Source organism: Pongo pygmaeus, chromosome 5 (genome assembly GCF_028885625.2).
Source record: "Pongo pygmaeus isolate AG05252 chromosome 5, NHGRI_mPonPyg2-v2.0_pri, whole genome shotgun sequence".
Lineage (NCBI taxonomy): Eukaryota > Metazoa > Chordata > Mammalia > Primates > Hominidae > Pongo > Pongo pygmaeus.
The window spans coordinates 88,792,102-88,806,577 of NC_072378.2; the positions used below are offsets into that span (position 1 = coordinate 88,792,102).

The 14,476-nt window shown below is 45.9% G+C and overlaps 1 protein-coding gene across 1 annotated transcript in view; it reads right to left on the minus strand.

The window, feature by feature from the left end:
• The window catches only part of GABRR2 (gamma-aminobutyric acid type A receptor subunit rho2), a 58,113-nt gene that overhangs the window by 11,333 nt on the left and 32,304 nt on the right, over window positions 1-14,476 (minus strand). The window contains exons 3-4 of the mRNA XM_054491115.2: window positions 3,539-3,606; window positions 274-497 (exon numbers count right to left, since the gene is read on the minus strand). Coding sequence (XP_054347090.2) covers window positions 274-497; window positions 3,539-3,606 — 292 coding nt within the window. The remainder of the gene's footprint in view (window positions 1-273; window positions 498-3,538; window positions 3,607-14,476) is intronic.

Below are 14,476 nucleotides of genomic sequence, written 5' to 3' on the forward strand. Positions count from 1 at the left end.
CTCAGGGAACAGAAGGTACAATATGTGGAAGGTCATTGTCTCATTCAGGCCAAAGTAGTCTTCTCACCCAAGCTTAAGACCCCCAGTGATGGGGAAGTTGTACCCTGCTGGGGTGGCCACGTCATGTTTAGATAGTTCTGACTAGCATCAGAAGGCTCCTCCCATCCAGGAACCCACAGACCCAACTGCAGTGACCGTCTTCAGGGCCAAAGGGCCTGACCACACATACCGGAACGGCACTGGACAGAGGAACAATGGCCCCTGGAAAGCTACCTCATGCTGTACAGCACGTGTCCATCTGGGAACACCCTCAGCATGATGTTGTCAGTGGTGGTGTCATGAGTGAACGATCTTTTGGAGTGAACAAAGAAAACATCAGGGACCCAGATCTTCTTCACCAGCCGGCCATCGAAGGTCATGCTCTTGTTGCTGGCACTGGAGAAAGCTAGCCTCTCATCCTTCCAGTAATGCCGCAGGTACAGGGTCATAGTGAAGTCCTGTGGGAGCCGGGGTGAGACCAGACAAAAATGGCTTAGAAGGTTTTCATCCTTACAATCAACCGATCATCCACTACTGTGGTGGACATCTCAGGCTCAGCATCCAGATTCAGAGGTAACAGTTCTGCAGCCCTGTGGCAGGATGGCACTGTGCAGTTGGAAACAGAGTGGCTCATTTTTTTATTTTCTTTTTTTTTTCTTTTATTATTATTATTATTATTATTATTATACTTTAGGTTTTATGGTACATGTGCGCAATGTACAGGTAAGTTACATATGTATACATGTGCCATGCTGGTGCGCTCCACCCACCAACTCGTCATCTAGCATTAGGTATATCTCCCAATGCTATCCCTCCCCCCTCCCCCCACCCCACAACAGTCCCCGAAGTGTGATGTTCCCCTTCCTGTGTCCATGTGTTCTCATTGTTCAATTCCCACCTATGAGTGAGAATATGCGGTGTTTGGTTTTTTGTTCTTGCGATAGTTTACTGAGAATGATGATTTCCAATTTCATCCATGTCCCTACAAAGGACATGAACTCATCATTTTTTATGACTGCATAGTATTCCATGGTGTATATGTGCCACATTTTCTTAATCCAGTCTATCATTGTTGGACATTTGGGTTGGTTCCAAGTCTTTGCTATTGTGAATAATGCCGCAATAAACATACGTGTGCATGTGTCTTTATAGCAGCATGAATTATAGTCCTTTGGGTATATACCCAGTAATGGGATGGCTGGGTTGAATGGAATTTCTAGTTCTAGATCCCTGAGGAATCGCAGAGTGGCTCATTTTTATGCATCATGTGCTTGGAGCCCAGGAGACTGAGCAACCAGCCCCTCAGGCTTTGCAAATGAAAACTGCAGCTGTGATGCTCGCAGCCTGGCCTGGTGGCCAGTGGGGAAGGATTTCTCCAAAGCTCTGCTCTCTCTCACTTAGACCTCTGCACACATGGTTCCTTACCCATTGGCTAACCATTCCATTTCAGCTTAGTGGCCACTTCCAGAAACCTGGATAGTCGAATGTCCCTCTTAGGAGGATTCTTGCGATTAGGCTTGTAAGATCCTTGAAGGAAAAATTGTGTCTTGCCCACCATTGCATCCCCATTCATCACAGAATTTAGTGCCTGGCAAAGCACATAATAGACGCTCAATAGATATTTGCTGGTTGAAAGATCAGGGAGATAAATGGATGAGGGGATGGGCAGCTGCATACCTACTATAATTTCTGCCCGAAATCTTATCTTGTTCAAAAGTGTCTCCTTGCCTGCATGGTTGATTCCTTAAGAGTTTGGTCCTTCCCCATAGCCAAAGCTGACACAGGTGCAAATGGAAAAATAACTGCCCAAAAGATCCTCTTCTGGGTGGAGGAAGGCTGGAAAGAGTGCATGGTTGTGGTGGGCCCAGAGGGAGCCCCAGGAAGAGAGGAAAGAATGAGCAAGCACTGGGGTAGTGCATGCATAAGAGTCTGTCCCTACACTGATCCTGGCTCCTAGTGCATCAGCAGCTGCCAGGAACTCCCCTTCTACACACAAGGAGAGCAGCCAATACATGAGTAGGAAGAGACCAGCCAAATGCCCCTTCTGGCTATTTCCCTTCTTGGTCACAGAGCTGAAGAGCAGGCTCTGAGGGCCATCGCCCAGGGGAACTGCAGATTCACAAACACCAGCTGTGTATGGCTACCTTGGATGTTACCTACCTACTGCTGGAGTCCACCTGCCTTCCCACAGGTTGGTGGTTGCTCTGTGAGAGGCAGGTCATTCTAGACACCTCTCCCTGCGATCCTGAGCCACACGGGACAAAAGTCTTCGCACTCAGCACAGACATCTGGGTTGATTCAGTCTAGGGCAGCCAGGCTGTTCTAGACACAGCTGGTTCTGGAACTGGGCTCAGCTGTTGGATATCCAAAGGGGCTGGCAATGTACAATCTAGCATCTTGGAAACTGTCATACCTGCACCTTTCACACCTGGGCCCCATATTTTACCAGGTGCTGGAGCTATGGGGGGTGCACAACCTCAGTATCAATCATATCAGCTCTGCCATGCTGGGTCCATTAGGAGCAAGGGGCGTTCCCACTTTTCAAGGGCAGATGACCGCATTGCAAGTGGGATGCAGTGCTGGCCAGTGGAGCCTCCCCAATTTTTATTTATTCCACACATTTTCAAGGCCCCTGGGGGGCCACACTGGACTAGACTTGGAGATATTGGGGTAAAGAAAAACACGAGTCCCTGCATTCATGGAGCTTATAGTCAAGCATGGAAAACAACCAATATATAAGAAAACTCCCCAAATAAATATATAGCACAATTATAAATGATGATGTAGGCTATGAAGAAAAAACAGAAATTCTTTAGATCAGGAGGTGAGGGAAGCCTCTTTGATGAAGTCTCATTTTAGCTAAGTCCTGAAGGATAAGAAGGAGAAAGCTGTGGGAAGGGCCAGAGCTGAAGCACGCTCAAGATCCCTGAGGCAGAAGAAAGAGGAAGTTTGCAAACTGAAAGAGAGGCATACAGAAGAAGGAAGAGAGGAGGCTGGGGCCCTGGGGTGGGGGGCGCACCTCTCCACTGTGAGCCCTGCAGGACACCCAGGCCTGTGGTGGTAGAATTGGGGTAGACATGGAGTAGGGGACACTGCCACAGAGTGAGTAGGGGAACTGCACTTGCAGCAGGAACTGAACATCAGAAAGCTGCAAAATTTCAGCCTGAAACTGTCCACCTCCAGTACCCCACCAGGTGTGGTTCGCCTGATCACTTGCATTATTTGTGGAGTGTGTTGAAGATGCAAAGTCTCACTCCCAGAGATTCTGAATCAGGAAGTGTGAAATGGGGCCCAGGAACCCACATTTAACCAACTCCTTAGGTTATTTTTACCCACGCAGCGAGAATGCCCGCTCTAGATTTTACTGCTCCAGGGCCGACTTCCAAGTGCCCGTTTTATCACCTCCAGCTCCCGCTCTGCCCACACGGGCACAGCCTGCACCACTGAGGCCCACCACACTACAGGCTCTCACGCTGTCTCACTGGAGGCCGCTGCATACCATGTCCACCTCGGAGATGCTGTCCAGGCTCTCCACCTGCACGTCCACGCCCACCGGGATGGCAGGGCCTGCAGAAGAGCAGAGACAGCTGGTTAAGGCACCTTCCTCTCTACCTCCGGGCTGGGAACAGCCCCAGTTGGCTTCCCCCGGGGAGCCAGGACTGGAGCAGGGTAGGGCAGAGGTTTAGAGTTCTATGAGGGTTTCTTGCTAGTTCCTGACCTGTTGGGTGTCTGAGCTCTCTCCACAATGTCAGGGACTGTGCCTGCCTTACGTGCCATCCCTGGGCCAGGCTGAATGTGTAATCCATGCTTATTGGATGAATCAATGAGCTGATCACTACTTTTTACATCCCAGGGCTGTCTCTGTAGGGTAGAGGTAATAATGTTGCTCTAGTGCCTGACTGGAGACCCTGGTCACTGGGCCTCCTGTGACGTCTGAAAAAGAGAATGAGGCCTAAGAGCATCCAACTCTGGGCTGGGCACCTTCATGCCCTGGTCTGGATTCATTCGGTCATTCAGGCTCTACCTACAGAGACCCTGACATATAGCTGGGGTCCAGCCCTCTAGAGGCCTTCAACCCAGGGTGAGACGAGATCTTTCTTGTGCAATGTCACATCACAGCAAAGGATAATGAAACCTTGTCAGGCCATGTCAGATTAGAAGTATGAGAAAACCCAGCACGGAAACTAGCACTGAACTTCATCTGGCCTACGGCAAGATTTCTAAAACCGAGTTTGTCTGTGGGGTCCTGTCCTTTTCCTTGAACTGGGTGATGGTTACGTGGACAAGTTCACTTTAGGAGAATGTAGTGAGTGGTACACTTATAATGGTGCACTTTTCTGTGTGTATGTTATGCTTTAGTAAAATGTTTTTTGGATTTTAATATTTTTTTAAACTTAGAAAGGGAAAAACCAACAACCTGCATCTATCAGGCGTGTCAATGAATGCCATTACACTGGAAGTCAGGTGCAGCTGGGCTGGGCCTCAGCGGGAGAGGGCATTGTCCAGAGGCCAGCCTAGCTGCACGTGGGTCCTCTGAGCCCTGACCAGGGAACACAGGATCAGGACGTTCTGACTCACTGTGGTCTGAGCGGGGAGAACCTTAGGGGGACTTGGTGAGTCTGAGTCCTGAGCAATGAGCAGAACTGGAAGGGGCTGAGACTTTGGCCACGGGCAAGGAAGGAGGACCAGAGATTCCCACACTGCGTATGTAGGAACTAGAAAGCCCAGTCCTCAGCTCCAGCCCAAATGCAGGGTAGAGGTCCTCTTGGAAGTAGTCCAGGGCGGGGGATGGCCTCACTGAGTCCCCCACGGCTCCCCATAGGCTTGCAAACACTTGAAATCCCACCGTTAAAGATCTCCTGTTTTGGCTGAGCCTGATAGAATGGAGGTATTTTATTCATTACTGGTGAGGTTGGGTGACTTCTGTGTTCTTAAATGTGAAAGAAAATAAGTACGATGCTTTAATTTTTCCCTCTCAGATAAATCAGGGTATAAGTTGAACGTTCTATTTTTTTTTTTCTCTGTTCCTCAGATGATAGCTAAGATCAGGGCCCATGAGAAATCTTTGCTCTGACAGTCATCCGTATTCTCTTTTCTTTTGAGACAGAGTCTCGCTCTGTCGCCCAGGCTGGAGTGCAGTGGCATGATCTCGGCTCACTGCAACCTCTGCCTCCCAGGTTCAAGCAATTCTCCTGCTTCAGCCTCCTGAGTGGCTGGAATTACAGGCGCCCGCCACCACACCTGGCTAATTTTTTGTATTTTTAGTAGAGGCCAGGGTTTCACCATGTTGGCCAGGCTGGTCTCGAACTCCTGACCAAAAGTGATCCACCCGCCTCGGCCTCCCAAAGTGCTGGGATTACAGGCGTGAGCCACCCCACCGGCCTGCATTCTCTTTTTATTCCAGGCTCCGGAAGTGCTTTGAGGGTGCCAGAAATGGGATGGTCCCTGTGGGAGGAGGCCCCTCCTCCGGGCTTACCAATTAGCCTATCTTTCTCCCCTGAGGGCCCTGCAACCCGAGGGAGGGTGTGTGGGCAGCCTGGCCAGAGCTGTCTCCTAGTACCTAGATCCCACTCCCTGCTAGAGGCTTCCAACACCATTCATTCCCTCATCCTGGGGACCCTTCATTAGTCTGAGGTGTTCAAATGGCCCAGAGTGGCACTTTAAATTCCGGGGTAGCACAGCCTCCTGTGGAAGATGTACTGTACTCTCCCCGTTCCCCATCTCTCCTGTACCTACTTTCTCTAAAGTGCCAGGTGACCTGCTGGATACAGAAGTCCCAAGAGCTGCAGGGAAGAAACAATACAGTGATGGCCCTCTTGGATTCATGTTCTAGTAGCCTGGTTTTCAGATAACATGCACAGTGTTTGACCAGGAGCTAGTTTTGGCTCAGGCATTTTCCAGATAAAATGTCAGCTGGCTTGGTGTTAGTTACTGTGTCTGTCTGTTATCAGGGCCTGGCTTGCTCTTTAGAGCTCCAGTGCCCTTTTAAGGAGAAATTTGATAAAAACTGCAAGGGAGGCATCAGTGCTCTGGAGGTATTGCCCGTGCAGAGTGCAGGTCAAGTTCTCGGGTGCCCCAGGTTGTTGGAGGAAAACAATCTTTCTATTCAGGAGGTCCCAAAGCCTTCCCATTCAGGGAAACTCGCACCTCAAGTTTGAACAGAGACCAAAGGCCCTGCCCTCCTTGGTCTGAGTGCTGCCTTTGACCTGCCCCACTGCCTGGCTCTCAAGATCTTCACTTTGTGGCCCTTCCCAACCTAGATTTGGGAGAAATTCTTGCAAATTACTGGTCTTTCTCCTTCTTCCATGAACAATTTTATGTTTTGAGTGGGGCTAAGTCCTAACAAGTCCTATTTAGAAGGAAAGTAGTCTCGTTCAACTAACGAGGCTTGGCCCCTTAACACTGCTGTAGGGTTTTCTGCTTTAAGAGAGGGGCTGGGCTGGGTGAAGTGGCTCACATCAGTAATCCCAACACTTTGGGAAGCCAAGGTGGGTGGATCATCTGAACCTAGGAGTTCAAGACCAGCCTCAATAACACGGCGAAACCCTGTCTCTACAGAAAATACAAAAATTAGTTGGGCATGGTGGCATGCACCTGTAGTCCCAGCTACTCGGGAGACTGAGGTGGGAGGATGGCTTGAGCCAGGGAGGTCCAGGCTTCAGTAAGCTGTGAGCATGCGCCACTGCACTCCAGCATGGGCAACAGAGTGAGACCCTGCCTGTAAATAAATAATTTTTAAAAAAATAATGAGGGATCTGGTAAAGCAAAGAGACTTCTCTTTGGGATTTCTCTTCTCTGGTGAGATTTCAGGCAGTGTAGCCAGTTAGGTGACAAATTCAAGGCAGCATAAGGGAAATACATGCTTAGCCAAGGGCTCTTCTTGGTTCCTAACTTTCCGCCTTAATTTTTCTTCTCAGGGTCCTGGAAAGCACACTTTAGGGATTTATCACATCCAGCAAAACACTGAAAAAGATAATAAATCATGTCCAAATCAGGTTCACTCCAGGAATGCAAAACTGGTTTTAACACTAGAAAATCAATCAAGGAATTCCAGTAATAGCAAGCTAAGTAATTCACACTAACATTTCTATTGAAAATTTAAAAATTGGACAAAAATAGAAAAATTTACTTTTTTTTCTTTTTTTAAAACAAAGTCTCGCTCTGTCACCCAGGCTGGAGTGCAGTGGCATGATCTCAGCTCACTGCAATCTCTACCTCCCGGGTTCAAGTGATTCTCGTGCCTTGGCCTCCCAAGTAGCTGGGATTACAGGTGTGCACCACCACACCCGGCTAATTCTTGTAGTTTTAGTAGAGATGGAGTTTCACCGTGTTGGCCAGGCTGGTCTGAAACTCCTGGCCTCAAGTGATCCGCCCACCTCAGCCTCCCAAAGTCCTGAGATTACAGGCGTGAACCAATGTGCCACAAGAAAAACTTACTTTTGGAGGCATCAAAGTTAACAAAACAGGCCAGGATTGGGGGTCTAGGTGAAGCAGAGTCCCAAGGGGATGGCCCAGTATTTGGATCTACTTCTCCTAGGGGCATTTGCCAACTCAGGAGGGGAATTGGGAGGCAGAGAGATGCTTTTGATGACTTCAAGGGGCTGTGGGACAGGATTAGGGCCCAAGTGCTCACTTAGTGGAGCTTCGTACTTCATCTACTGTACATCCCAAAGACTGCATTCTAGAAATGAAGGTGGACCAGAGTAGGTAAACCTTTGTAGGGTTCGCAGCTTAAATTATGTCACTCACTGAACATGGATTAAAGCTCTCTGGAGTGGTAGTCCCCTCAAGCAACCTCGGATGTTAATGCCACCAGGCAACTGGCAGAAATAAACATAAATCCTCTCTGGAGGAAGATAACATCATCCTTGGTCTCTAATTTTTTCTATTAAAATATTATAAATATAAATTATAATATAAAATATAAATATAAATTATAAATCATTATATTAAATTATAAATTATTATTTATATTATTATATAATAAGTTCATAAGCAAAAATAAGCAGGCACATCAGAAAATAAGGCATACACAATAACCAGCAGGAAAATAAAGAATATAAACAGATCCATAGGGGTCTTTGGATACTGAAATAAGGTAGACTTTAAAATATCGAAGTTTACTACGTGCAAATAGATTTTTAAACATTAAGATTGAGAGTTTCTGCATAAAACTGGAAAACTATAAAACTTAGAATCAATATAAATTTCCACATTAACAGACTACAAAAGAAAATTCTTTACCTCAATAATTGCAGAAAAGCGTTTGTTAAAATCAGTACCTATTTATGATTTTTAAAAAAATGAATAGAAGGGAATTTTCTCAATATGATGAAGGAGAGCTACCAAAAAATCTACATTAAATACCATCTTTAATAGTAAACTGTTGGAAGACTTCCTTGGAAATTGTGAATAAGGCAAGAATGCCATTGATGCCACTACCATTGTCCTGAAGGTTTTAGCCAGTGCAACAGGAAAAGAAAAAAAAGTTATGGCAGGTGGAAAGTTATGACATTATTTGCATGTTGTATGATTGAGTACATAAAATTTAAAAATTGCAGATAAACTATTAGACTGATAAAAGAGTTTAACAAGATTGTTAAATATAGAGTCAGTATATAAAAATCAATTACATTTCTCTATACCAGCAGAGTTTAAAAAAATGATTTTTTTAAAGTATCATTTATGAAAGCATCAAAAGTACCTAGAAATAAGTACATAGAAATAAGTCTATGAAACTATCTGAAGTCCTCCATGTAGAAAACTATGAAACATTACTGAGAGAAATTAAAGCAGACCTAAATAAATGGAGAAATATATCATGTTCATGTATTGGAATATTCACTATTTGACATGATTAGGCTTTCTGTCCCCACCTAAATCTCATCTTTAATTGTAATCCTCATTATCCCCATCATTCCCACTTGTCAGACCAGGTGGAGGTAATCGAATCATGGGGGTGGTTTTCCCCATGCTGTTCTCGTGACAGTGAGTGAGTTCTCTCAAGATCTGATGGTTTTATAAGGGGCTCTTCCCCACTTTGCTCAGCACTTCTCCTTCCTGCTGCCTTGTGAAGAAGGTGCCTTGCTTCTCCTTCGCCTTCTGCCCTGACTGTAAGTTTCCTGAGGCTTCCCCAGCCATGCTGAACTGTGAGTCAATTAAACCTCTTTCCTTTATAAATTACCCAGTCTCAGGCAGTTATTTATAGCAGCATGAGAATAGACTAATATACTATGTAATACAAATAACTGACAAAGAGCTAGTATACAGAATATATAAATAACTCCTAAGAGTTCCATTAAGAACAAGTCAACCCAATACAAAAACAAGCAAGAGATTTGAATAGGCATTTCACAAAAGAGGAAATTAACAATAAACATATTTGTGTGAGGGGTACACTAGAAGCCCAATGCCCACCATTACACATGTATTTAACAAAAACACACATGTACCTGCTGAATCTAAAATCTAAAAAAAAAAGAAAAGAAAATAATTACTACTACCACAACAACAAAAATGATAAACATCTGGAAAGGTGCTCAACCTCATTAATAGCTCCATTAAAACCACAATAAGATATTCTTACTATATACTAACAAAAGTGTCTCAAATGAAAGGGTGACTACCCCAAGTGTTGACAAGGATATGGAGCAACAGGAACTCTCATACATTGCCAGTGGTGGGGGGGGCTGCAAATTGGTACCACTACCTTTCAATGCATTACCTAGCCAAATGGAAGCTATGTCCACCCCATGACCCAGGGACTGTACTTCGAGAAATGTATGTGAATATGCACCAGAAGACATATACAAAAATATTCACAAAGCATTCTTTGTAATAGCTAAAAGCTGGAAATCTCCCAAATGTCTGTCTCTAGTACAGGATACATGGTGGTATATTCATACAATGGAATTTCATAGTTACATGCAATAACGTAAGAGATTTTCATCTTATGGATGAATATGTACTGTATGCTTTCATTTATATAAAATTCCAAAACATACAAAGCTAAATTATGGGGTTGAAGATTATGTATGTTGGAGATGAAAGCATAAAAAGTCAAGGAAGTAATGGCCAAAAGGTACCTGACTGGAAGGGCATGTGGAGAGGTGATGGGTTTCTGGGGAATAGAAATATTATTTTTCTTGATCTGAATGATGGTTCACCTGGGTGTTTATTTTAAGCTATTTCACTGTACACTTGTTTAGCATCCTTTTCTCTATGTGTACTATAGCTCAAAGTTTTAAAAATAGTAAAGAAAAATAACACTTATTAATATTTGAGAAACCAGTATTTGGAAACAGTGGCTTAAAAGCTTGTCTGAGAAGGTGAGGCTGAGGGGCTTGAGTCTCAAATCTAGGCAAACCGACTAGGGTCTCAACTTAAACTCTACCTTTCTTCTAGGGGGCTTTTCCTGAGCCCCTGGGTAATGTTGTGGGGTCCCCACAGCATCCCATTCTTTTCCTAGTGTAACACTCACCTGCTTCCTTCATCAACTTTCAGGGAGAGCAACTGTCTTTCTGCTTTGTCAGCCTCCAAAATCTGCACTCAAGAAAACACTAGAACCCCCCAACTCCCTCCCACCCACCCACACTAGTGTGGGGCGGGGAGGTTGGCATATCAATCAATAGAGACCAAGATCTAAGGTCAAATGGCACAAAGTTCCACTGAGGTGTGGGAGGAAGAGGAGGAAGGGAGGTGTTGATGGCTTTGTGGTCCCACAGGTGGGTCATTCACCAACCTGGACTCAGGAAGCGGGCCCCTGAATTCCCTACTCCTGGCTTCCCCAACCAGCTCTGCAGTGGTTGAGGGGCCTCTGTTTGCTGTGGCTCACAGTATGGGCCAGTACCAAGAATGACCAATACCAAGAAGTGGAGGATAAGCCCGAGAAACCACCATGCCCTGTGCATGGGCTACAAGACAAAGCTGGCTCCCGAGTAGGGTGGAGCCGTCTCTCTGTCCCTCGGATCCCTGGCCTGGCCCTGCATCCCCTCTCTGGGTGTCCTTCATGCCACCCACAGCTGCTCCTGACAGTTTGCTTGTGTTTGTGCTCTGTTGTCCACCATCATCCCCGTGTTGAGATTGTCTGTGTGAGGCAGGCAGCGGGGAGCCCTGTGTCCATGGAGTCCCTGAAGACCAGTGCAGGGATTCTGTGAACACCCTGAAACTGCATGTAGAAATGTGCATGTGTGTGTGTGTGCACACATGCAGGTGTGTGCTCACTCTGGTGTGTGTGTGTGACAGAGACAGAGAGAGGCAGATATTTTTAATTACTATTCCGGGAAACAGACTTTCAAAGGACTGTGATTCAAAAAACTTTTTTTTTTTTTGGTTTATTTTTAGAGATAGGGTCTTGTTCTGTCACCTACGCGGGAGTGCAGTGGCAAGATCATAGCTCACTATAACCTGGAACTCCTGGCCTTAAGGGATCCTCCCTCCTCAGGCTTCCAAAACACTGGAATTACAGGTGTGAGCCACTATGCCAGCTACAAAAGAAGTTAAAAAAAAAAACCCCACTGATACACTGCCTGTATCTGAATTTTGTCACCATTTCTTAGTAGTGTGACTTTGTACACACATAATTTCTCTTTCCCTCAGTTTCCTCATCTCTAGAATAGGTATAATAATTGTACCAACTTCATATGGTTATCAGGCTATTGTTAGGATTAAATGTGCTCGTCCATGTAAAACCCATGGAAAGGTTTGACATATAAGATGTTCTCCATAAATAGTTACATCGTCTGGCCGTGGTGGCTCAAGCCTGTAATCCCAGCACTTTGGGAGGCTGAGGCAGGTGGGGCACCTGAAGCCAAGAGTTAGAGACCAGCCTGGCCAACATGGCAAAATCCTATCTCTACTAAAAATACAAGAACTAGCCAGGTGTTGGGGCACATGCCTGTAATCTCAGCTACTTGGAGGCTGAGGTAGGAGAATCACTTGAACCCCGGAAGCGGAGATTGCAGTGAGCCAAGATCATGCCACTATATTCCTTCCTGAATGACAGAGACTTAGTCTAAAAAATAAAAAATTAAAAAATAATATATATATATATACACATACACACACATAGTTACATCAACATTGTCATTATTATTATGGCCTAACTCACTTACCTAGAGGACAGAGCCTGAGGCTCTTACTCCTCATTATACTTCCCTCAGCACTCACAGAGCAGACAGTCTGGTCTGAAGGGGGCTGAATACACATTGGAGGAAGGAATGACTCTGCCAACCTCTTAGCACTGGTGTCTATGTCACTGAGGGCCACACTCTGCAAATGTGATTTCCTGAGGGGATCACAGGCACCCAAGATGGGCTGCCTGCTATGCCAGCTTACTGCCGGCTGCCCCTAGACTCCACAGGCCCTAACAAGGGTCCTGAACTGTCTCCTGGCCCTGGGCTCCAAAGCTGCTGCCATGGGTGAATACAGTTTTGCTCAGCTCCAGCAGAGTGGGCGGAAATGGAGCATTCCAACGTGTGCCATGGAATAAAAGGTGGAAGCCAGCAGCAGAAAAATCTGTGAGCCACTCTTGAAGAAAAGTTGGTCCTTGTCAGCAATGTGTGCTCCCAGTTATTATGGATATATTTTTTAAACTATTTCTAAAGTTCTGGATTATCAGTCAAGGAGAACTTGCCACATTACAGTGAAACAAGAACACAGCAAGGATTTGCCCAAGGAAATGCTGCGCTCAGTGAATTCTTCAGGCTCTCTCACAAGGTCTCGCCTTAGGATGAAATTTTGTCAAACTTGTATAATGAATTGAAGCAAAAATAAGTATCTAATAACGATTTTTCACTGTTTCTCTGAATTTGATATTTTAAGTGTCACGATATTTAAAGACATAGATCCACACCAGAGATGAATTTGAATAAGACCTTTCATGTGTCAGTGCTTCCTAGGGTCCATGTGCCTGCACGACTGAGTGGTTCATACCTGTCCTGACTGTGTCCACCAGACCAAGCCCTGAGCAGACTGCACTTCACAATATGGAGATGCATAGGCCACAGTTCCTTCCTCCAGGAGCTTAAAATCCATGGAGAGGAGCAACTGACTCTGTTTCAGGACACATCACAGAAGTGAAAAAGAAGCATTCATAATATGATCCAGAGGAAGGATCAGTGAAGTCCGACGAAAGGCATTGGAGAACATTTCACACAAGAGACAGCTTTTGCTGAATTTAGGCCACAGGCACTGGAGAAAGCATCACCAACGGGCTGCATTTGGGTTGGACTTTGAAGCACCAGTTACTTCTAACAGGTAGCGGGAGGAAGAAGGGCACTTCAGGTTGTATGATGAGCATAAGTGTAGTGTGGCAAGTAGATCATTCCCCCACACTTCTCAGATGTGCACTTTTTTTTTTAAAGGTAGTTTCTTTGATCCATCTCACAAGCCCTTATGTCTGTCAAGATGTCTGTTAAGTGTGGAAAAGTTGTAATGAACAGCAGCTCCGTGTAGTCCAGGTTTTAAAGTGTTTCAGATTTCCTCCCACCGTAGATGACCTGTGGCACAGATGAAAAAGGGGGCCCTTGAATCCTTGCTTGCTGGCTGGTCTCTGCCACTCAGCGCTTGTCTGGACTGGTGTCTGCTGAGGTCCAAAGGACCTCATCTGTCTTTTGGCAAATCCATGGTCCTCTGGCCTCCAGCAGGGAAATCCTCTCACGCTAGGGCCTCTGGGTCCAGACCGAAGCCTATGTTGGTCTGCTGTCCATCTCAGCACCCGCGTCTGCTTACTGCACTGAGCACTCATGGACTTCAGAAGGCTGTCATGCCCCTCTCTGACCTGGTGGGGGCAGTCATTCAGCTTCAACTCATCTGTCCAGCCACGTCCCTCCATCACGATTGCATCACTACTCCTTCCTCATACTCAATGTAGCAGCAAAGGCTTGCATACGTGCACACACACTTGCACATACATACACACTCTCTCACACACACATGCAACCTCCCCATGCTAGGCCCAGGCAGTGAGCCACCAGCCCCCTTCCTCCACCATACTCACAGAGTTCTTGGGCTCCCTCACATACCGATCTTGCTCTCCAGAGGGAAGCAAGGACACATGCATTTGACCTCTATGTCTACCCATCTGTCTTCTTCCCCTACAGCTCCCCCGGGGTTGGGCTTGCCATGTCCTCTTCCTGTTCATTAGGAATTCCTCTTCAGGCATCCAGGCATTCCATCTCACAACTCTGCCTTGATGGCAGAAGTGGTGTTTTATCTTCACAGTGAAAAAACCCAATGGACTAAGTTGACAGGGCTCTTGCGATGAGAGTCCAGGGTGATTTGGACTGGAGGTTTCTGATGATGAAGACACAGTGCTTCAATATCCACCGTTATCCCTGTCACCATGAAATGACATGAAGATGCGACTGTTTGTGGAGTCGGAAGCAAAATATATAGGAGTAGCATAGGGCATGTAAAAGTTTGTTGTTTGGGAGAA